General features: G+C 38.6%; 1 protein-coding gene across 2 annotated transcripts in view; it reads left to right on the forward strand.

The window, feature by feature from the left end:
- The window catches only part of LOC115222694 (switch-associated protein 70), a 160,462-nt gene that overhangs the window by 109,605 nt on the left and 24,994 nt on the right, over positions 1 to 25,863 (forward strand). Inside the window, exons 3-7 of one of the 2 annotated variants that reach the window (XM_029793016.2) lie at positions 11,199 to 11,345; positions 11,568 to 11,667; positions 16,163 to 16,341; positions 21,817 to 21,962; positions 23,962 to 24,167. In XM_029793016.2, coding sequence (XP_029648876.1) covers positions 11,199 to 11,345; positions 11,568 to 11,667; positions 16,163 to 16,341; positions 21,817 to 21,962; positions 23,962 to 24,167 — 778 coding nt within the window. The remainder of the gene's footprint in view (positions 1 to 11,198; positions 11,346 to 11,567; positions 11,668 to 16,162; positions 16,342 to 21,816; positions 21,963 to 23,961; positions 24,168 to 25,863) is intronic. The other variant, XM_029793014.2, reaches the window with a different exon arrangement.

The following is a 25,863-nucleotide window of genomic DNA, read 5'->3' on the forward strand; positions in this document are numbered from 1 at the left end:
TTCTCTCTCTCTTCATCTCTTCATCTCCCCCTCTCTCTCTCCTCCCCATCTCCCTCTCTCTCTCCCCATCTCCTCCATCTCTCTCTCTCTCCCCCATCACTAAAGGAACATCTGTGGCTGGCTTGGTTGCAATTGCATCCTTTGGTGGTCTGGTTTGTGTGTTTTTCTTAATGTTATTTTAGAACAAGTTTTACGTTTAAATTAACCATAAATTTTTATATCCAAAATTAATCAATCATTTTCTATGTATTATATAAGCTTTTTTTTTCTTTCCTTTGAAATTAAAAATATTTTTTCAATATCTAGAATGAATCATTTTTAGTACAGATTTGTGTCGATTTGTGTGTATATATAATATATATGAATTCAGTTATCATTTATGAGCACATGTGCACACATAAATAAAAAAATAATACTTTGATATAACTCAGTATACTTTACCGGATAAAAACCTTATTCTGTCAGGCAGCTGACTGCATCTGTGGGTTCAAACTCATGTGGTAATCACATGACTTTAATGATAATTTTTTTCAGAATGCTCCTGTCATATTTTACACATGTTGTGTAATAAGGCTTCCTCAAGGCACTAACTTTACTTTGATGAAGGTTACACAGGAAACATGAGGTCCTCTAAATAATCCAGAAGGGTTTTCAGTGTCAAATATGATGTATGCATGCATGTGTGTTCATGTTTGTATGTGTGTATGCATGCATGCATTTGTATGCGTATGAACAAATGTCTATATGTAGTCGTGTGCATGTGCATACATGTATGTTTGGTGGATGCATGTGTGCATGTCTCTGTGTCTGTTTTTGTGGTTAAGAAGTTCACTTCTCAAACACAAAGTTTGGGGGTTCAGTTCCATTGCATTGCACTTTGGGCAATATCTTCTGCTGTGGCCTCAGGCCTAGTGGTTAGAGCATCAAGCTCACAATCATGAAGTAGTGAGTTTGATTTCCTGACCAGGCTTTGCGTTGTGTTCTTGAGCAAGACACTTTATTTCATGTCGCTCCAGTTCAATCAGCTGTAGAAATGGGTTGCAACGTCACAGGTGCCAAGCTGTATCAGTCTTTGCCTTTCCCTTGGATAACATTGGTGGCATGGAGAGGAGGAGGTTGGTATGCATGGGCAACTGCTGGTCTTCCATAAATAACCTTGTTTGGACTTGTGAGTAGATTTGTTATATAAATAACCAACTTCTTTGAATCTCTCTCTATATAAAGCTGAAGTTGTCTGTGTATGGCAGGTTTGGTAGCTGTCAACTAACACTATCTCCTCCGAGACCCTGCGGTGCAAGATGACCAAAATTGAGAGTATGATAGAAGGCGGGTTGCTCTTCCTTCTGTAAAAGAAAAAATTCAAATCGGACCATGTTAACACCAAAAATTATTTACATCAAAAAGGTGTTTTTTTTCTATGAAAATCCCTTTTTTTTTTTTACGATTGTTTGACTGCTCTGTCATCATTTTGCGGTGTAATTCAACCAGAAATATGTTCACTTAAAGAGAATAACAAGCTACATAATGCAGGGCTATCCTACTGCTAGTTTTTCTCTATATATCTGTGTGTGTGTGTGTGTGTGTGAGTGCATATGTGTTTACATCTCCTTGTCTTGATCTCTAGTGATAGTTGTAAAATGATTGTCACTGTCATACAGTTAGTGTCGTCTATTTCTGATATTCTGTCAGAACACATCTCACCATGGGGGCAAATATTACTTTACTTGGAAACAGGTAAGGTTGAAAAATCTGCTCCAATAAACTGTGCCCAACGTATGCTAGCGTGGAAAAGTGGTCATTAAAATGATAATGAGGTAATTTTAGTGACAGAAAGTGCAACTGGTTGTGAAACAATGCCTCAGTTTGTTTTTTCTTTGCTTTAACCAATTCATATAAAATCAATAAGTGTGTGTTTGTTCATGTTGGAATTGTACTTTGTTTTAAATTCAAAAACTCTGCTCAGGAAGAGGTAGACCCAGGAAGACATGGATCAAGGTGATGAAGCATGATCTTTAGACGTTGAGCCTCATGGAGGCAATGACGAGTGATCGAGACTTTTGGTTATTCGCTATTCTTGAGAAGGCACATCAAACCAAGTGAAATTGTAGTCGTGTAATAGACCAGTGCCGTGTAGCTGGCACCTGTGCCAGTGACACGTGTAAAAGGTTCCCACTACACAGTTGGAGTGTTTAGCACTAGGAAGGGCATTCAGCCATAGAAACCAAGCCAAAATCACACTGGAGCCTGGTACAGCTCCCTGGCTTACCAGTTCTCAGTCAAGCCATCTAACCCATGCCAGCATGGAAAGCAGACGTTAAATGATGACTTTCAGCTTCTATATACTTACAATTAGCTCGTGGAGCTTTGGTCAGTCTGGGGCTATGGTAGAAGACAATTACCCAAGATACCACACAGTGGGACTGAACCCAGAACCATGTGGTCCAGGAAGCAGTTTTTACTGCACTACCACAACATACTTCTTGAGTGATGTAAATTATGCACTCAGAGAAACAGTGAGAGAAAGAGAGGGAAAGAGTGAGAGAGAAAGAGAGATCAAATGAAACTATTGCAGAGTTGTAGTTTTTGCATTTCTTTCATAATTTTTTTTGGTTTTTGTGTCTGATTTCCAATTCTTTGTCAGATTTATCAGATTCACAACTTTGAATTGTGTTCCTAGAAGAAACAAATGAACATTTTGTCTGGTTTTTTCTTTTGACCATCTCAGAATCCATTTTGTTAACTTTTTTTCTGTTCGTCTGTTTTCACTTATCCTCTGCTTACGTCCAGTCCACTTCTATTTTAGTAATTTTAGAGATGGCTGCGGATAGATGCAAGTGTGGCTATGTGGTAAGGAATTTGCTTCCCAACTGTATGGTCCTAGGTTCAGCCTTACTGCATGGCACTGTAGACAAGTGTTTTCTACTATAGCTGCCAGCTGACCTAAGCTTTGTGAGGGGAATTTGTTGATGGAAACTGAGTGAAGCTTCTATGTTTGTGATTCTTTCCTACCACTGCTTGACAACTGATGTTTGAGTGTTTAAGCCTTCATAACTTAGCAGCTTGGTAGAAGAGACCAATAAAATAAGTACCAAGCTTATATATATTTATGTACACCATACAATATCACAATAATATAATGTATTTAATCATCATCATTTAACATCCGTTTTCCGTGCTAGCATGGGTTGGACGGTTCGACCAGGGTCTGGGAAGCCAGGAGGCTGCACCAGACTCCAGTCTGATCTGGCAGTGTTTCTACAGCTGGATGCCCTTCCTAACGCCAATATACCTTGATATTAATATAATATAGGTGGTTGTAGCAATTAAAACTTAGAAGATAAAAATTAATAAATGACGGTGCAAAATAGCATCTGCAATTGCTAGAAATGAGAGCCAAAATTTAACTTGGACAACCACACAAAAAACCTCATGAAATATTCAGTACTGCAAGCAGCTAGCCACAACATCTTCCATTGGTGAGATAAACTCACAGAATGAAGCAGTTTGATAAAATATTATCACATGATTTTGAAATTTGATCAACAGGATCTTGTTTCTCATCAGATGTTTCTACAATTCCTCTGGGTGAAAGAAATAGCCTGCTTCCCATTTGTTCATGAATAAAAAAAAAAATTTTTTAAAAACTGAAAACTTGAAAAGCAAGCACTAAAATTCAAAGTGGTTAAAGTGGATATACAATAAGATATTAAAGTGCTCGCTTTTCAATGGGTTTTCTTCTCATGAATGAATGGGAGATGGGCTATCTCTTTAATCTGGAGTAATTGTAGATACATCTGAGAAACAAGATCCTGAGGATCAAATTTTGAAATCACATGATAACGTTTTATCAAACTACTCCATTCTGCGAGTATATCTTGCCGATGAAGTTAGTACTTTTGTGTAGCTGTTTGATTTAAATTTTAGCTTCATTTCTAGCACTTATAGGTGCTATTTTGCAGCCTAATTTATTAATAAATGTGTATATGTATGTATGTATGTATATATATATATATATATTATATATAATATATATATATATATATATATTATATACACCAATTAAGGACTGAACACGAAAAGTGGACAGTCAACATGCTAGATATAGACGTCAAATCGCCATTCTCTACAAAAGATTATGTTCTCAGATCAAACTCACACCAACCCAAGCAAAAACAAGTGAAAATATACGAAAACAATACTTATCCATGTACTGAATCAGTTCGACTAATATAATATATATATATATGTGTATATATATATATATATATATATAATATAAAGTTTATGAAAATAAACAAAAGACGAAGGCAGTTGGAGTACAAACAAACAAATGTATTAGTATAGTGCTTAGAAATAGAAAGTCTTCTACGTTTCGAGCCTACGCTCTTCGACAGAAAGATACACAGAAAAAAACAGAGAGAAAAAATGCGTGTAGGAGCTAACAATCTATCATGGCGTCCTATATAGGTCCTGATTCATTCAACTAAAATTCAACATGCATGCATGGACGTAATCTAATGATTGAGACCAGTAAAAGGTAAGATAAAAATGTGTAGTCCTAACTTCACTGAAGCTAAGATCAATTTGTGTTAGTCCTTCTTGTTGCCCTCGTTACAATATTTCTCTTGAAATACACTGACCTTGTTTCAGTTAATTTAAAAGCTAATAAAGAATTTAGTCAAATGATTTTATCTGACCCATGGAAGGATGATCAATATACTACTACTGTTGATGATGATGATGATGGAGTTTTAAAAATGTTTTTAGAAAGACCTTCACAAATGCTGACAGCATAAATGAACATGAAATCTTAATGAAAGGTTTTAATTCTGATCACTTAAAACAGAACCAGTTGTTCCCAGGCAAGTTGGTATGAAAAGGGTTAAAAATCTCAATCTTTTAATAAAGGCCAGATATAGATTCTTGCGTAGAATGTCTTTTTGTATAAGAACTATCTATTAGAAAGTATTTTGTCAAGTCTTTCATGAGGAAAATGTTCCATATAGCCAGGGCTTAAATTAGAAATGTTTTATTTTCAAATTTTATTTAGTAGGTGTTATTAACCATTGTCTAATAATGACTGGAATGTTACATCACATGACCCATAAAAAGTGCTTCGGTATACGTGTGTGTGTGTGTCCAAGTATTTTGTGTGTGCGTCTGTGTGATGTTCATTGGTATTTTTGTATGCATCACGTAGATCAAAATATGCGTACTTGCATTGACTTGCCATGGCCCATCGTGTGTGTGTGTGTGTCTTGGTATTTCTATTCATACAAAACAATAACATTGCGTTACATAATGACTGTGTGTTAGCATGTATGTGTGTGTGTATACATATATGCCCCCATTGTTTCTGTGTGTGTGCTGGAATTATTTTAATGAGTAAAGATACATTGTTACATAACATGTGTATAAAAAAAAAAGTACTAAAATCCATGGTATGTGAGTATTTAAGTGTTGGTATTTGTGTAGGTCTTTCTAAAGACATTTCTTAAATTCCATCATCCTCCATATATTGATGTACGCTCTTCCATTCTTGCATGAGTCAGACTGTGAGTTTGAGGCAGATTTGTCTACAACTGGATGCCTTTCCTGCCACCAACCTTGATCTGTTTTCCCCACACAATGTAATATTTTCCCCAAGGCCTGACATGTTCTTGCAGACTTTTGGAATTGATTGGCACTTGCTTGTTATGACAGTAACACTGGATTATACCTATCATGCGATGACAAGACAAGGACATACACGTGTGTGTGTACACACAACCCACCATGCACACAAATACACACATTAAAAGCACCCAGTACACTTCATTAAGTGGTTGATATTAGGAAGGGCATCCAGCCATAGAAACCATGCCACTATTGCAGACTGATCAGCTCGTTGTCAAACCTATTTCTTTATTACCCACAACGGGCTAAACACAGAGAGGACAAACAAGGACAGACAAAGGGATTAAGTCGATCATATCGACCCCAGTGCATAACTGGTCCTTAATTTATCGACCCCAAAAGGATGAAAGGCAAAGTCGACCTTGGCGGAATTTGAACTCAGAACGTAACGGCAGACGAAATAACTATTTCTTCACTACCCACAAGGGGCTAAACACAGAGAGGACAAACAAGGACAGACAAATGGATTAAGTCGATTACATTGACCCTAGTGCGTAACTGGTCCTTTAATTTATCGACCCCGAAAGGATGAAAGGCAAAGTCGACCTCGGCAGAATTTGAACTCAGAACGTAGCGGCAGACAAAATACCGCGAAGCATTTCGCCCGGCGTGCTAACGTTTCTGCCAGCTCGCCGCCTTAAAACCATCCAACCCATGCCAGCATGGAAAACGGATGTTAAACAATGTGTGTGTGTGTGTGTGTAATTTCGGTTTTCATCAACCAAATATTCACTCTCAAGGCTTTAGTCAGCCCTGGACTATTATAGAAGGTGCCTTGCTGTGGGATTGAACTCATAACCGTGTGGTTGGAAAGCAGACTTCTTAACCACAGAGCCATGCTTGCATCTCTCTTTTACTCTTTTACTTTTTTCAGTCATTTGACTGCGGCCATGCTGGAGCACCGCCTTTAATCGAGCAACTCGACCCCCGGCACTTATTCTTTTGTAAGCCCAGTACTTATTCTATTGGTCTCTTTTGCCGAACCGCTAAGTAACGGGGACATAAACACACCAGCATCGGTTGTCAAGCAATGCTAGGGGACAAACAGACACACAAACACAGACACGCATATATATATATACATATATACGACAGGCTTCTTTCAGTTTCCGTCTACCAAATCCACTCACAAGGCTTTGGTCGGCCCGAGGCTATAGTTGAAGACACTTGCCCAAGGTGCCATGCAGTGGGACTGAACCCGGAACCATGTGGTTGGTAGAAAAGCTACTTACTACACAGCCACTCCTGCGCCTGTTTATATAAATTTTCCAAATTCAGTAATGTATGTGTGTGTATCAGTGAAACCAGTCTGTTTGTCTGCCTGCCTGTCTGTCTGAAAGCTTGGGCAAATATAGGATTGTCTTATCCATCTTCTGCTCCCATTCATGGAATACTTAGCATCTCACACAGCTAAAAACCATCAGAACATCAGAAAAATGGATTTGCAGTATTACTTTTACATTCCGAGTTCAAATTCCCCTGAGATCACTTTTGCCATTCATCCCTCAATGAAGTAAATACCAGTCATGTACTGGGGGTCAGTGATATTCACTATACTTCATCAACCCAAAACTTTTAGTCCTGTGGCAGTGGAGAGAATGTAGCGTACTGGACAAAATGCTTGGTGGCATTTCCTGTTTTTTATGTCCTATGTTCAAATTCTATCATTCGATTTATCTTTAATCTTTTCAGGATTGGTGAAATAATTATTAGTTGAGCACGGCGGTCTATAGAATTGACCTGAGCTTTCTCCTTCAAAATTTCAGGCCTTGTGCCTGTTGTAGACTTATTATTATTACCTCAACCTTAGTGAAAGCAGAGGTATTGTTTTCAGTTGTGTTTGTTTGTTTGTCCATGGACAAGATATCTCAAGAACTGCTGGATGAATTCGGATGAAACTTTCAGGGTTGTTTGGCCTCATGACTGGCACAAACTGATTAGATTTTGGGATCGATCCAGTACCGGACAAGGATTCTGGATTCTTCCTGTTTTTTTTTTTACTTAATTTTTGAGAGCGATCAGGTTCATTTTTAGTGTTCTCATTTGTGAGAGCCGTCAAATTTATTTCAGATATTCTCATTTTAAAAATCATCTCCAGCTAATTGTTAAGAGGATGTTGGTGGTGCCTTGGCAGAGGTTTGCACTCTCTGAGTGCTCTTATTATGAGGCTGCGAGCTGGTAGAATTGTTAGCATACTGGACGAAATGCTTAGCAGTATTCCGATTGTTGCTCCATTCTGAGTTCAAATTGTGCCGAGGTCAACTTTACCTTTCATTCTCTCGGGGTTTATAAATTAAGTACCAGTTGAGTACTGGGGTTGTTGTAATCGACTATCCTCTCCCTCAAATTTGAGGTCTTGTGGTTCGGGTGTTGCACTCACAGTTGCTAGATCGGGTGATGCATTGTGTTCTTGAGCAAAGCACTTCATCTCATGTTGCTCTGCAATCATTTTGACACCTGATGCATGGCACACCTGTGTGCACCTGGCTGTGTCAATTTGACAGGCTGAATGAGCCAATGTGCAGCACAAGCATTTGACCACTATAAACAAATCTGTTCAGGTTATTTGGCAAAAAAAAAAAGCTGAACACTCATGTGCTATTTTTGACAGGAGAGTCCGTCATTATTAATATTTTTGAGTGAGAGTAGTACATGCCGTCAAAGTGCTACTGGGGCACAAATATATGAAGCCCAATATACCCATCACGACTACCTGACTGATAAGGGTACACCAGGCACATATGTGCATGAAGTGGTGATATCATATCAAGATAGACAGCTCATTACCTTGCAAGTGGGGTCCAGTTAGAATTTTCTTCAGGTTGAGTAGCCCATCCCACTCAAAAGGTCCTTGAATAAGGGTTGTTTAAGAATGTTGAATGAAACATTGTTTCTAGAGATGTATTATTCAAACTCCAAAAAATTCCTCTCAAACATGGCTATGATGTTCCCCCACTACTTCTGCACATGATCAGAGATGCACGTATCGTCAGCCACTAAGGAACATGCTCAACTGGTTACGGTCAAACAACTGACAAGCAAATCTGTTGTATTGAGCAGAATATTTGCTGTAGCCCATCTTTTATACCAAGACAAAACAATGTACATGATAACACTTCCAATCAGTTAAGATCAGAAGCCACAAGAGCCACTGCCTGGTACTGCATTAGGGCATTCATTATTATTATTATTATCTAAAGCTGCAAGCCAGCAGAATCATTAGCACACCAGGCAAAATGCTTAGCAATCTATCTTTATATTCTGAGTTCAAATTCTGCTGAAGTCAATTTTGTCTTTCATTCTTTTAGAGTCGATAAATTCAGTACCAGTGAAACACTGGGGTGAATATAATTGATAGTTTCCTCTCCTCAAATTTCAGGCCTTGTGCCTTTAGTAGAAAGGATTATTATTATTATTAAGGCAGTGAGCTGGCAGAAACGTTAGCACACTGGGCAAAATACTTAGCAGTATTTCATCTGCCACTACATTCTGAGTTCAAATTCCACCAAGGTCAACTTTGCCTTTCATCTTTTCGGGGGTCAATTAAATAAGTACCAGTTATACACCAGGGTTGATGTAGCTGACTCAATTCCTTCCCCTGAATTTGAGGCCTTGTACTTCCTGTAGAAAGGATTATTATTGTTGTTGTTGTTGTGATAGTGAATCGTTTGAGAGTTTGACATAATGTCTTCGAAGTATTTGTTCTGGTGCTTTATGTTCTGAGTTCAAATACAACACTGGTCAACTTTACCTTCTATCCTTTGTGATCAATAAAATAAGGTCTCAGTCAACTACTGAGGTTAATTGACTATTCCATTTTTCCCAAACTTATGCTAGAAATAATAATTACCATTATTATTGTTCTTTTATTGTTGAAGTAGCTACATTTTTATGATCGGATAATAAAGCCTGGAATTTTATTACCCAAACATTTTAAAGTTGAATCATATATTGTCTCACTGTTCTTCACATCATTTTTAACTGTTAAATTCAAAACTTGCAAATAGCTATGGATTCCACTCTCACCTACTGCTTGTCCTTCTATTAAACATAAAATCACCTGTAGCTTCTGAATTCTTCTGACTTCAAAAAACAAAAAAGTAATTAACTTCAGCAATCTACTAGTTAAAACTCTCTAGTGCCCAGCTACACACAACCAGGCACTTGTAAGTATTTTCACTGTTATATTTGTTGGAATTAAGATCATCATCATCATTGTTTAATGTCCGTTTTCTGTGCTAACAGGGGTTGGACGGTTCGACCGGGGTCTGGGAAGACAGGAGGCTGCACCAGGCTCCAGTCTGATCTGGCAGTGTTTTTACAGTTGGATGCCCTTCCTAACACCAACCTCCATGATTGTAGTGGGTGCTTTTTATGTGCCACAGGAGGCTGGCAGCGGCCACAATCGGTTGGTGCTTTTTACGTGCCACCGGCACAGAAGCCAGTCAAGGCGGCACTGGCATCGGCCACGTTCGGATTGTGCTTTTTACGTGCCACCGGCACAGGTATCACAACTGCAATTTCCATTTGATATTTATTTTGATGTTGATGTACTTGACTCAATAGGTCTACTCAAACACAGCAGGTCATGTGCCACCGGCACAGAAGGCAGCGCTGGCATCGGCCACGTTCGGATGGTGCTTTTTATGTGCCTCCGGCACAGGTATCGTAGCTACAATTTCTATTTGATATTGATGTACTTGACTCAGTAGGTCTCCTCAAGCACTGCAGGTCACCTTATGATCCAAGGTAAGCACAGCAGGCCATCCTGCAATCCAAGGTACTTTGGATGGGCTGGGGCTATGCGAAACTGGTGCAGGAAGCAGCCTGGGTCTTTGCAGTCACGTATACTAGATGCACCTCTTTCAGTCACACATATTCACAGAAAAAAGTTTTAATCTTTAATGCATGTAATATTTAACACAGTGATTACAGGTTCAGTCCCACTGCATGGCACCTTGAGCAAGTGTTTTGTACTATAGGCTTGGGCAGACCAAAGCTTTGAGTGTAGATTTGGCAGATGGAAACTGAAAGAAGCCCATCATGTATATATATATGTGTGTGCATGTGTATATTTATGTGTATGTCCCCCACTACTGCTTGATAACTGGAGTGTTTGTATCCTTGTAACTTAGTTCGGCAAAAGAGACTGATTGAATAAGTACCACTTTTTTAAAAAGAATAGTACTGGGGTCGATTCATTTGACAGAAAATTCAAAGTGGTGCTCCAGCATGGCTGCAGTCTAGCGACTGAAATGAAATAAGATATATGACCCAAGATTTTTTATTTGAGACATTCTTTTGCGGGTGGGAAATGCATCTTAAATTCCATCAAATATTATGTCTTGACATTTAACAGCACTCTAACCATCACTGGGCCTAAGTCATAGTACTACATTTTCCAATCTTATTATGTTACAACTATTATTATTATGACTTCTGGAGAAACAGAATTTTGAATCTCTTCAATATTGAATTTCATTATTTTCACATTCCTCTTTCTATTTCACATCTGTTTCCAGGGAATGATGTCAAAGAGAGGTACCCGTGTTGCAACATGGAAGGAGAGATTCTTTGTGTTGAAGCCAGCATGTTTGTTATATTACACAGGACCAGACCAAAAGGAAATGAAAGGGTCCATCGATATCAACCAATCTTGTGCTGTTGTGGTAAGTTGCTGCAAGCCAAAGTGGTGCTTTACCATTTTGAAATTGAAACCAGCTGAAACCACTTCTGGTTCTACAATACAATACAAAAAAAAAAAAAAATGTTTTAAAGTATTCATATTAAAATTGAAAGCTTCTGTCATAATCTTATGTAGGATCTTTTATCAAAGTTAGGTTTCAAATGAACATGTTTTTCTCATTTTTTTCAATCTTCATTGTTTACAGCCCACACAAGAAAAAACTTGTCGATTTATGATACGGACAAAAATCAAAGATTATGAGTTGAATGTCAGTGATATGAAATCAAAGAATGAATGGATTACAGGTAAGAATTTTTTAATAAGTGTGTCTTTTTATTCTTATTACCATGGCTAAGGTGCTGGTGAGCTAATAAAATCATTACTGCACCTACTAAATCTTAGTGGCAAGCCTTGAAGAATTTTAGTCAAACAAATCAGCCCCAGTGCTTATTTTTTTCAAGCCCAATACTTATTCTGTTGGTCTGTTTTGTTGAACCACTAAGAGGGGATGTAAACACACCAACGCTGGTTTTCAAGTGGTGGTAAGGTACAGATGTAGATACACACACACACATGCATGAACGCGACAGGCTTCTTTCAGTTTCTGTCTTCCAAATCCACTCTTAAGGCATTGTTAGAAGAGCCTTGCCCAAGGTGCCACACAGTGGGACTGAACTTAGAACCATGGGGTTGGGAAGCAAACTTCATCCCGCACAACCAGTTTTAGCTGAGCAATTGCTTTCATACAATTCTTTATTTTAATCGGGGATGTAAGTTCAAATCATGTACCCACCTAGTTCATCATCATTTAATCTTCGCTTTCCATGCTGGCATGGGTTGGACAGTTTGACCGAGGACTGGCAAGCCAGATGGCTGCAGTTACTTAGCAGTTTGGCAAAAGAGACCAATAGAATAAGAACTAGGCTTCCAAAGAATGAGTCCTGGGTCAATTTGCTCGACTAAAGGTGGTGCTCCAGCATGGCCGCAGTCAAATGACTGAAACAAGTAAAAGAGAGTAAAGAGAGTAATCATATGAATTCCTGTGTGTAGAACACAAATTTGCCAACATTTTCTGAACATTTCAAAAAATAAAATAAAAACATTACGAGAGGTAGTACTGGGTGCTTAAACCAGAATTCCACCCAATATTGACAAACTTAATGGCACTTATGTAATTATTCCTAAAGCAGTTCTGAGACCAGAAATCTTCCTGAAAAGGACTTTAGAGGACTACATTAGCATCAGTACTTGTTTTGTACTTTATAGAGACCTCAGGATGATGAAAAGCAAAGTTAACCTTCCCAGGGTTTGAACACAAAATATTTAAATCAAAGTCTGAAGGAACAATGTTATGTATCTTGTCTGATGGTCTTTAATGATTTAGCCCAAGCTGTCTCGTTATCCCTTATGTAATAGCAACAAATTGGGGCTGTACCTTCAGGATTTACTTTTTTTGTTTTTAGTGGCTGAGTGGTAAGAATCTTGCTTTCCAACCACATGGTTCTGAGTTCTATCCCACTGCGTGGAACTTTGCACAAGTGTTTTCTTCTATAGCATTGGGCTGACCAAAGCCTAGTGAATGGATTTGGTAAATGGAAACTGAAAGAAGCCCATAATGTGTGTGTGTGTATGTGTGCATATATATATGTATATATGGCTGTAAGGTCAGTAGTTTTACTTCCCAACCACATGGCTGCAGTTTCGGTTCCACTGCATGACACCTTGGCCAAGTGTCAAATACAGTTAGGCCTTAGGCTGACCAAAGCATTGTGAATGGATTTGGTGGTCAAAAACTGAAAGAAGCTAATCACACACAAAAACACACACACAAACATATCTATATAGTTGGGCCTTACAGAGGCAATGACTGAGACCTTCAGCGTTGTCGTACTTGAAAAGACCCATCAAGCTGAGCAAAATTGAAGTCATGGCAGATACTGGTGTCACACAAATGGCACCTGTGGCGGTGGTATGTAAACGCACCCATTACATTCTTGGAGTGTTTGGCATTAGGAAGGGCATCCAGCCATAGAAAACCATGCCAAATCAGACTGGAGTCTGGTGCAGCCTTCCTGCCTACCAGCCCTGGTCAAACCATTCAACCCATGACAGCATATACAATGGACGCTAAATGATGATATATTTGTGTCTTTAAAAGGCGGCGAGCTGGCAGAAACGTTAGCACACCAGGCGAAATGCTTAGCGGTATTACGTCTGCCGTTACGTTGTGAGTTCAAATTCCGCCGAGGTCGACTTTGCCTTTCATCCTTTCGGGGTCGATAAATTAAGTACCAGTTACGCACTGGGGTCGATGTAATCGACTTAATACCTATGTCTGTCCTTGTCCCCTCTGTGTTTAGCCCCTTGTGGGTAATAAAGAAACAGGTATTTCGTCTGCCACTACATTCTGATTTCAAATTCCGCCGGGGTCAACTTTGCCTTTCATCCTTTCAGGGTTGATTAAATAAGTACCAGTTGCGCACTGGGGTTGATGTAATTGACTTAATACCTATGTCTGTCCTTGTTTGCCCCCTCTGTGTTTAGCCCCTTGTGAGTAATAAAGAAATAGGTATTTCTTCTGCCGTTATGTTCTGAGTTCAAATTCTGCCGAGGTCGACTTTGCCTTTCATCCTTTCCTGGTCGATTAAATAAGTACCAGTTACGCACTGGGGTCGATGTAATCAACTTAATCCGTTTGTCTGTCCTCATTTGTCCCCTCTATGTTTAGCCCCTTGTGGGCAATAAAGAAACAGATATATTTGCGTCTTTGTGTTTGTATTTATCCCCCACCAGCAACCGGTGCTGGTTTGTTTATGACGCCATAACTTAGCAATATGGCAAAAGAGACTTATTGAATAAGTACCAAGCTAAGAAAAAAGACAGAAAAAAAATGTACTGGGTTCGATACATCTGAGTAAAAATTCTTCAAGGCAGTACCCCAACATGGTCGCAGTCTAATGACTGAAACAAGTAAAAGATAAAAAAACAGTTAAACAAGAATTTATTAAATAATGGTAAATCATCTGACAAGCTGCAGTACTAAAAAAAGAATTGGCAATATTTTTTCCTTAGGTATGCCATTCAGAAATTCTCATGAGCCACATGTGGCCCATGATGCCAGTTTTTGCTTCAGATTGTAATTTTTTTTTTCGTTTATATTTGCATATTTTGGGAAGGCAGGGAAAGCAAATTCTTGTGATTGTAACCAGTCACTTCATATTCTCGACTCAAGCAATTAAAAATGTTCTTGCACAAGCGTGGTTGTGTGGTAAGAAGTTTGCTTCCCAACCACATGGTTCTGGGTTCAGTCCCATTGCATGACACCTGAGCATGTCTTCTACTATAGCCTCGAGCCAACCAAAACCTATTGTCTGGATTCAGTGGAGGATAACTAAAAGCCCATTGATTGTGTGTGTCTCTTGAGAACTGGTGTTGGTGTGTTTATGTCCTTGTAACTTAGCTGTTCAGCAAAAGAGACTGACAGAATAAGTACAGGCTTAAAGAAATAAGTATTGGGTTTGTTTGAAAAAATTCTTCAAAGTGGTACCCTAGCATGGCTGCATTCTAATGACTGAAACAAGTAAGATATACTGGGATTGATTTGTTCAACTAAAACCCTTCAAGGTGGTGCCCCAGCATGGCCACAGTCCAATGACTGAAACAGTAAAAGATAAAAGATATACTGGGATTGATTTGTTCAACTAAAACCCTCAAGATGGTGCCCCAGCATGGCCACAGTCAATGACTGAAACAAGTAAAAGATAAAAGATATACTGGATTGATTTGTTCAACTAAAACCCTTCAAGATGGTGCCCCAGCATGGCCACAGTCCAATGACTGAAACAAGTAAAAGATAAAAGATATACTGGGATTGATTGTTCAACTAACACCCTTCAGATGGTGCCCCAGCATGGCCACAGTCCAATGACTGAAACAAGTAAAAGATAAAAGATATACTGGGATTGATTTGTTCAACTAAAACCATTCAAGGTGGTGCCCCAGCATGGCCACAGTCCAATGACTGAAACAAGTAAAAGATAAAAGATATACTGGTATTGATTTGTTCAACTAAAACCCTTCAAGGTGGTGCCCCAGCATGCCACAGTCCAATGACTGAAACAAGTAAAAGATAAAATATACTGGGATTGATTTGTTCAACTAAAACCTTCAAGATGGTGCCCCAGCATGGCCACAGTCCAATGACTGAACAAGTAAAAGATAAAAGATATACTGGGATTGATTTGTTCAACTAACACCCTTCAAGATGGTGCCCCAGCATGGCCACAGTCAATGACTGAAACAAGTAAAAGATAAAAGATATACTGGGATTGATTTGTTCAACTAAAACCATTCAAGGTGGTGCCCCAGCATGGCCACAGTCCAATGACTGAAACAAGTAAGATAAAAGATATACTGGTATTGATTTGTTCAACTAAAACCCTTCAAGGTGGTGCCCCAGCATGGCCACAGTCCAATGACTGAAACAAGTAAAAGATAAAAGATATACTGGGATTGATTTGTTCAACCGAAAACCTTCAAGGTGGTGCCCCAGCACAGCCACAGTCCAATGACTGAGATAAGTAAAATAGATGGGGTTTGGGACTAATTTCACAATATTAAAGTAAATGCGATATTTATAATGAGCCACTGAAAGAGCCTCCAAAGGTTGTTGAAAATGCTAAAAATACCTGCTAAATCTCCTTCAAATTTTACTCTATCTTTAAATGAGACCAAGAGGAATGGCGATTTGCCATGGTTGAGAAGCCCCAACCATCTTACTACTTGTCTTGGATTTTTCAGTTTTGCAGAAAGCAATCGACAATGATGATAAAGATATCCATTACCATCGTGATGAATTGATTATAAGATGCCAGAATAGATGGGCCCAGAAACAACGGCTGGCTGAGGAGAGAGAGCAGCAAAAAATTCGGCAGGAGTTAATCGAAATGAAATCTAGAGAATTAGAAGAAGAGAAACAGGTAAAAATTGTTTTTGTTCTATTACCCACCCACTGGTTCAAATCCCTCTGGAGTTGACATTGTTTTATCCTTCTAGAGTTGATGAAATAAGTTCAAATCCCACCAAACTTGGCTGTCTTTTGTCTTTTGAGGTTTGATAAAATAAGTATCTTTTAGATACTGTGGTTGATTGAAAAATAACTATATTGTCTCTACCGAATGTGTGACCTTGTGTTATTTGCTGCAGTTGGCATTTTGGATTAATGGTCTACTAAAAAAAAAGAATGGGAAAATATTTTTATTTTATACTCACATTTTAGGCGCAGGAGTGGCTGTGTGGTAAGTAGCTTGCTTACTAACCACACGGTTCCGGGTTCAGTCCCACTGCGTGGCATCTTGGGCAAGTGTCTTCTACTATAGCCTCGGGCCGACCAAAGCCTTGTGATTGGATTTGGTAGATGGAAACTGAAAGAAGCCCGTCGTAAATATGTATATGTGTGTTTGTGTGTCTGTGTTTGTCCCCCTAGCATCGCTTGACAACCATGCTGGTGTGTTTATGTCCCCGTCACTTAGTAGTTCGGCAAAAGAGACCGATAGAATAAGTACTGGGCTTACAAAGAATAAGTCCCGGAGGTTGATTTGCTCGACTAAAGGTGGTGCTCCAGCTTGGTTGCAGTCAAATGACTGAAACAAGTGAAAGAGTTTAGAGTAAAAGAGTACATACAAGTGTATACCAATTTCCTCCACCACCACTATCACCTATAAGCATCTCCTGCTGTGGTGCCCCTCCACTCTTCCTCATGTGCCCACACACACACACACTCTCCATGCCCTTATGTATCTACCATACCCACTCTCCTCAGCCACTTCAATTTTCCTCATCATTTTCTACAGTCACCTCTTCCACATCTCTAAACATCTCCCTTAACACTCTTATGAAATATGCTCCCTATCCCCTCTCTACCACTTATATTCCCCACCACTGAACCCTGTGGGTTGGTTCCTATGCATTTCCAACACCAATTTCTCTCTTGCCCTCTCTCTCTCTCTCTGTAGCTATATCTTTCCTTTCCTTTTCTACTGGGGTAGCTAAGTATGTCCTACAGTAAGATACCTCTCTCTATCTCTACATAATACTTAAACCGCTCAACTGACACAAAGCCACCTCCCTCCCTCTCTCAGCTGAAGGTTTTTGCCTTGCAAGTACTTGACAACAGCGCTGGTGCTTCATAAAAAAGCACTTGGCACTCTCTGTAAAATGTCTGTCATTAAGAAGGGCATCCAGCCATAGAAAACTTGCTGAAGCAGACTTTGGGGTCTGGTGCAGCTCTCTGGCTTGCCAGCATAGAAGATATATTGTGATGATGTATCTAGAATATATTAGAAATTTGTCATAAACCTACTAACATTTTGAATGCATTTAATAATTTAGCACATATGTTTCAAGTAGTTGATTACAGAGGTATCATTATCATCATTTAATGTCTGTTTCATGCTGCTTGCATGGGTTGGATGTTCCGACAAATCATGACTATCCCAAGGGTTGTGTTGAGAATGGCAAGACACCATTCATATTAGTCTTTTTTGTTGTCAACTCCTTGAGGTTCAATAACCTGAGGTCAAACTTCACCACTTTATCTCTCATCACCTGGGTTTCCTTCTTCCATGTGTACCATCCACATGTAGCAATTCTGTCAATCTACTCTCCTAAATTGGTACTTTATTGACTTTGAAAGGTAGTGTTGACTTTGGTGGGATTTGAACTCTAAGCATCAAGAACTGGAACATCTACTGTAATGCATTCTTATCCATAGTTGTAGTGTGTGTGTGTGTGTGTGTTTGTGTTTGTCCCACCACCACTTGACAACTAGTGTTGGTGTGTTTACATTCCCATCACTTAGCGGTTCAGCAAAAGAGTGATTGAATAAGTACCAGGGCCGATTTATTCAACTAAAAATTTGTGTCGGTATCCCAACATAGCCACTGCCAAATAGTTGAAATAAAAGAAAGTTATTTACCCATGTTCCCGACATCTCTGTCTACTATTCCTGGAACATTGTGGTTAGGTAGAATCCTCCATCACCTCCTCACAACCATCATTAGATTTTCTTGTTGGACTCCTAAGCACAGTCAACTGAGACTATGGATATTATCCAACCATTCCATTCCTGGTCTATCCCTAGGTCTTTTGCCAGGTGTAAGGATAAAGTCCTCAGGCACCTCCTCCTCCATAGGGTCCTATCAGAAGAAGCTGTCATTATACTTTCTAAATGGATTCCCAAGAATCACCTACTAAGACTATGAATATGATCCGACCATCTCATTCTTGATCTATCCCTAGGTCTCTTACAAGACATAGGGGTAGATTCCTCTGACACCTCCCCCATAGGCTCCTATCGGAAGCAACTGTCATTATACTTTCTAAATGGATTCCCAAGAATCACCTAAGACTATAGATTTTATCCAACCATTCCATTCTTGGTCTACCCCTAGGTCTTCTGTTGGTTGGCTCAGCTTGAAGAATCCATCTTGCAATTCTTTCTTGCGACATTCTCATCACATGTGTGTAGTACATGTCTGTGACCTCAATGAATCAAAGTGATGGCTCAATCTAGAGAGACTCGCTAATCTCTGAGCTATGCACACCCACCCCCTCAAGTAACATTACTCTCAAGATTCATCAGAGGAACCACATTTTGGCCAGTTGTATTTGTGATTCTACTCTTTCACTCATTATTCAACATTTGTGACCACAGTTGAGGATAGACTTGAAAACAAAATTGGAAGAGAGTGGCTTTTTCTTTTTTTTTACCAACCTCTCTTCTTCAGAGGATTGAACGCTGAAGTTGGTACATTGCTGTTCCAACACCTGCAATTCTAACATCCAATTAAGCCTCCTGCCTTCCATCATTCATGGATATGGCCCCATGGTATGTTATGCATGTAACATATATATAGCTGTGTGGTAAATAGCTTGCTTATCAACCACATGGTTCTGGGTTCAGTCCCACTGTGTGGCACCTTGGGCAAGTGTCTTCTGCTATAGCCTCTGGCCGACCAAAGCCTTGTGAGTGGATTTGGTAGACGGAAACTGAAAGAAGCCCATCGTATATATATATGTGAATGTGTGTGTGTGTGTGTGTGTGTATATATATATATATATATATATATATATATACATACATACATGTGTGTTTGTGTATATGTTGGTGTATGTTTGTCCCCACCCACCATTGCTTGACAACCAATGTTGGTGTGTTTACATCCCCATAAGTTAGAGGTTTGGCAATACCAACTGATAGAATAAGTACTAGGCTTACAAAGAAGTTTTGGGGTCAATTTGTTTGACTAAAGGTGGTGCTCTAGCATGGCCACTGTCAAATGATAAACAAAAGTATATGTATGACATTGCAGGGTAGGAGTGAAAGCCTGGATGTGGCTAGTTTAATCCTTTAGCATTCAGATTTCTTTGTCAATTGTATTGTTTATTTATTCACACTGTTTTGAATTAATCTGCATTATCTTATAGCTTTGAGATTTCAATGTTGGGATTGTTTATTTTTGGACTGACATTGTAGGATAGGTGTGAAAAACTGAATCTGGCCTGTTTGGACACAAATTAGGCAGACTATTTTAGCTGGATACGGCCAATTTAAATGATAAAAGGTTAAAAATAAAACTGATCTGGGTCAGATATACTACCAATTTAAAATCTACATTTTTTTCTCTTTACTACCCTCAAGGGGCTAAACACAGAGAGGACAAACAAGGACTGACATAGGTATTAAGTCGATTACATCGACCCCCAGTGTGTAGCTGGTACTTAATTTATCGACCTTGAAAGGATGAAAGACAGTCGACCTCAGCGGAATTTGAACTCAGAACGTAACGGCAGACGAAATACAGCTACGCATTTCGCCTGGTGTGCTAACGTTTCTGCCAGCTCACTGCCTTTGAAATCTACTATAATAATACACATGTGTTTCTATCACAACATATAAATAAGGAAGGGGTGATGGCAAACTGGTTTTGGGAGTGTTTCAACTCTGTGAGTATGTGTGTGTGCATGCAATGGAAGTGGGATGGTGAGCAATCAACCCTGAAAAGAAACTCAAACAGCATTTCAACTCTGTGGGAGTATTTATGTGTTTGTGTGTGCATGTACAAAGTATGTGAATATATGTGTGAACTAGCATTCTTTCAGTAACAATCAATGATCAATGTCACATCTCCAAAGACAACCACTAGATAACATTGACAAGTGTATTAATTTGATTTACCATCCATATTATGCATAAAATACTACAACTAGCTGTCATTTTTTATGGCACAGAGCCAGCTAGAATATATATATATATATATATATATATATATATATATATCTATCTATCTACACTCGTGGAGTGGTTGGCGTTAGGAAGGGCATCCAGCTGTAGAAACTCTGCCAGATCAGACTGGAGCCTGGTGCAAGCCCCTGGCTTCCCAGACCCCAGTTGAACCGTCCAACCCGTGCTAGCACGGAAAACGGACGTTAAACGATGATGATGATGATATATATATATATATATATATATATATTATATATATATATAGTATTTAATCATATCAAAGGGAAATGGAATTTAATTAAAATTAAAAACATTCAATTAAAATTTACATTTCCAGTGTAAAAAAATTTTAGTCAAAAAGACTATATATTAGTCATACGATATAGTGTATATTTAAACACATAGAGAATCCACTTATACACACATACATTCTACGCATCAGAAAGAACAGCCAAGTTCTATGACCACAAAAAAAAAAGTTCGGGATAAAATTCGACAGAAATGAATTTGGAAACTAGATGGTAAATGTTTTTCATTTCCAAATTTATTCCTGTCGAATTTTATCCCGAACTTTTTTTTGTGGTCATAGAACTTAGCTGTTCTTTCTAATGCGTAGAATCCCTATAAGTGGATTCTCTGTGTTTAAATATACACTACATCGTATATATATATATATATATATATATAGGCGCAGGTGTGGCTGTGTGGTAAGTAGCTTGTTTACCAACCACATGGTTCCGGGTTCAGTCCCACTCCGTGGCACCTTGAGCAAGTGTCTTCTACTATGGCCTCGGGCCGACCAAAGCCTTGTGAGTGGATTTGGTAGACGGAAACTGAAAGAAGCCCGTCGTATATATATGTATGTGCGTGTATGTTTGTATGTCTGTGTTTGTCCCCCTAGCATTGCTTGACAACCGATGCTGGTGTGTTTATGTCCCCATCACTTAGCGGTTCGGCAAAAGAGATTGATAGAATCAAATGACTGAAACAAGAGAGAAAAAAGATATATACTCTATTTTCTTTAGCAGAACATTTATCTGGTGTCTATGTAAATGTGTGTGTGTGTGTGTGTGTGTGTGTGCATATGTTTTTTATGCACTGGTAATGCAGATACATTTGTTCGTATGAAATTCCAAATTAATTTGAACTGACTCTTTGTATTTTTCAGGCGAGAGCCGAAGCAGAAGCAAGGCTTCAGTTAGAGACAGCACTTAGAGAAGCTGATAAAGACCATATGAAGGAACTGGAGCAACTTCTGGAAGAAGAGAGACAAGCTAAGCGTGATGAAGAATTAGTGAGAGCTGCTCAAGCTAGGTAAGAAATTATATAGTATACCTACACAAGTGTTTTGCTCCCCAAGTTTGTTTCCTCATAACTTTCAGAAAAATGGATATCTTTATATATAAAAGTAAGGTTGTGTGTCTGTCTCCTACGATTTAGATTCCTAACTACTCCCACATTTTGCGGTGCAATTTAACCAAAACCGGGTATCTTATAGTCGTGATTCATATCAAGCTCTTCTGGGTATTAGCACGCGTCTACGATGAGTCTACGATTTAAAGAAAGATTTACCATCATTTTTTTCCATTTTAATGCATTTTTTCGCTATTATATAAGGGAAGTAACTCTCTAAAAATGTCTACGATGTGTCAGCGATTTAAAAAAAAATTTACCATCATTTTCTTTCCATTTTTAATGCATTTTTTGCTATAACTCTCTAAAAATGCTTATATAGTTATTTCCCTTACAAACCCGAGCAACGCCAGGTGATACTGCTAGTTTTTTAATAAAATTATCCAAATATATATATACATCAGATGGTATAGATTCCGATTGTGTCAGAATTTGTGGGGGAAAATTTTTTTCTGAGGGTAAAGTGAAGAATTGCAGAAAGTTCACAAAATTCAGATTTGATTCCTTATATCTTTGGAAAAAAGTTATTTTTTATTGAAATTTTTTTACAAATATCTTTTAGAATGTGTAAATTATGATTTTATTGGAATTTAATACGAGAAAAAAAACTGGATTTGTATGCATACATATTGACACACATCACAATTTTTTTTCAAAATTTCAAGTTTCTTGTAGATGTGATGTGTCAGTACGTACCTGCACAAACCCATCAATTTTTTTCTTATTTCATATTAAATACCAATATATAATCAACACACTGAAAGGTCTGAAGTGTATCTGTAGAAAATTTCATTAAAAAATATCTTTTTCAGAAAGTTATGAGGAAACAAAGGCCACACCTGTGTAGGTATGCCAAAATTATTATATCGCTACTTATTATATCACTAGGTATGCCAAATTTATTATATCGCTACAGTGCCGGTGGCACATAAGAAAACCATCCAAACGTGGCCGTAGCCAGTACTGCATCGACTGGCCTCCGTGCTGGTGGCACGTAAAAACCACCATCCATTCGTGGCCGTGCCAGCCTCGCCTGGCCTCTGTGCCGGTGGCACGTAAAAAACACCATCCGAGCGTGGCCATTCACCAGCCTCGTCTGGCACCTGTGTCGGTGGCACATAAAAAGCACCCACTACACTCACAGAGTGGTTGGCATTAGGAAGGACATCCAGCTGTAGAAACATTGCCAGATCTGACTGGCCTGGTGCAGCCTTCGGGCTTCCCAGACCCCAGTTGAACCGTCCAACCCATGCTAGCATGGAAAGCGGACGTTAAACGATGATGATGTCACAACTGTTTCTTGGGACTTGCTGGTCTTCACCCTGGCCTACTCATCACTTTTGTCACATTTGATCCATCCATATTACCCCACCACCTCCACCACCACTGCTATCACCATCACACCCAAACTAACCCCTATTTTTTGTCCTAATCCAAAACATTGGTTCTCTGGCATCTTCTTTCTGCTCATATTTTTCCTGCACATATTGATTTGCAACAGTCAAGATAGCACATGAACAGTATGAGTGTTGCCAAACTTAGAGGATTAGTAAAGGTTATATGCACTGCCTCTTTCTTCAGAATCGGCAGAATCGGCAAATGAAGTAATATACACATCAGGTGCATGCGCAGCTATGTGTTAAGTTTGGTTCCCAACCACGTGGTTCTGGGGTCATTTCCACTGCATAGCAACTTGGGCAAGAACTGTCTCCTATAGCCCTCGGGCCGACCAATTTACGGTAAGCATTAAATTTGATAGAGTAATCTGAATGTTTAAAGGGTTACTTACTAATTACTTCTAGCCCTCATTTAAAATATCTTTGTGAGTAATAATTCTTGAAACTTCCGTGTTGCATACAAGGCAGTTAACAACCTTTTGCTAAAATAATCTCTTTTACAGAGTATTACAAGAAGAATTTGAGAAACGAGAAGAACTTGAAAGACTGAAGGCAATGCAGGAGCAGCTATTGGCAGAAGAACAATCTAAGAGGGAAGGTATTGAAGACGAAAGGAACAAACAGGCACAGCTTTTGGCAGCAGCCAAACTTCAACTGGAAGAACTTCAAAGAGAGCGCAGTGCCGCTGATGAACAGCTGCAGGTCAGTGGTCAGTACCACCCTACCACACCATTCCTTCCTGACAGACAAACCAATAAAAAAAACATCCTTCTTTTTTAATTAAAAATCCTGGCAGAATTATTCTAGAATGTTGGAAGCGGGTGGGTGGGTGGGTGAAGAAATGCCTTTGCAGCAGTTGTTTTTATAACTTAACATTCTGAGTTCAAATCTCTTTGTTGTAAACTACTTTCCTTTCAGCACCCCCAGGGTTAATTTAAAAAAAAAAAAGCAAAAAAAAAAAAAAAATATCAGGCAGTCAAGTATTAGGGATGATATAATTGACTAAATCCATCCCCTCAAAAATTGCAGGCCTTGTGCCTAAATCAGAAACCATTCATCATCATTATCAGCTATCCCCGTTTGGCATGAATTCTACAGCTGGGTGGGTTTTTTTTGGGGTTTTTTTTTATTTTAACATATATATATATATATATATAGTGACGACCAGAATATTTGGTCCGGTTCCAGAAAATTCCACCCCTGAAAATTAGATTAATTAAGCAAATAAAATAATTACATAACCAAATAAGAGTAATTTTATTGAAAAATATACATAAACCCATGTATAAAACAGCAAAAAATATCATCATCATCGTTTAACATCCGTTTTCCATGCTGGCATGGGTTGGACGGTTCAACTGGGGTCTGGGAAGCCAGGAGGCTATACAAGGCTCCAGTCTGATCTGGCAGTGTCTCTACAGCTGGATGCCCTTCCTAATGCCGACCACTCTGAGAGTGTAGGGGGTGCTTTTTACATGCCACTGACACAGGGGCGAGAGGAGCTGGCATTGAATGCATACTGAATTTTAGCAATGACAGTCAAACTTTTGTATGGATAGATATGTGTGTAGTTAAATTGCATTTTTGAACAAATTATTTACCACAGATAGCACAGTGAAATGGTTTCATTCCTGTATGAATTCGTTGTGTTTCTTTAAGTTGGGGCTTTGAGAGAATGATTTACTTTATAATATTACCTTTTATCAGACACTTAACACAAGAAATTAGGAAAATTGGGTCCCGAAAAATATTGATCTCAGACATTAATATATTTCTCATTTAACCCTTTCGTTACTATATTTCTGACCAAAATACACCCCTTATGTGTTTCAATTAATTTCTAACGTAATCATAAATTTAGTCTGGTTTCATTAAACAACTATACTTTTTTATTTATCAATATATTAACATGAATTTTGGAAGATAATTTAATGAAATGTTCTCAACCAATTCTGTACTATAATTTTTGTCACAAAGTGACTCTAATTGCAGGTAGATACAGGTAAATCCAACAAAATATAAAATTATTAAAATTTTGTTCAAACATCGCTATAGAAAATGGGTTATTAGCTAATATTCAATTGGGTTTACAAAATTTTACGATAGAATTTGTTATTCTGGGTAACTTTCTGATACCCATAATAATATTTATGGCAAAATAGTCTTAATTTCATTTAAGGTTATGGGAAACCACTTTCTTTTGTTTTGTTTACATTTAGCGTAACGGTTCGTTTCCGCCGTAATGATTTCAAATAGGCTCATTCGAAAAAGTAAAAAGAAATAGTCTAAGGCTTTACTCTTCTGGGAAAGTCTGTGGCTTGGTCCAGTTTCTTCAGAAAAATCACCGAAAGAAACAGTTTTTAAATTTTCACTCCATTCAGGTGCCAATTCATTTTCTCTATCAC

The sequence above is a fragment of the Octopus sinensis genome, linkage group LG20 (assembly GCF_006345805.1).
Source record: "Octopus sinensis linkage group LG20, ASM634580v1, whole genome shotgun sequence".
Lineage (NCBI taxonomy): Eukaryota > Metazoa > Mollusca > Cephalopoda > Octopoda > Octopodidae > Octopus > Octopus sinensis.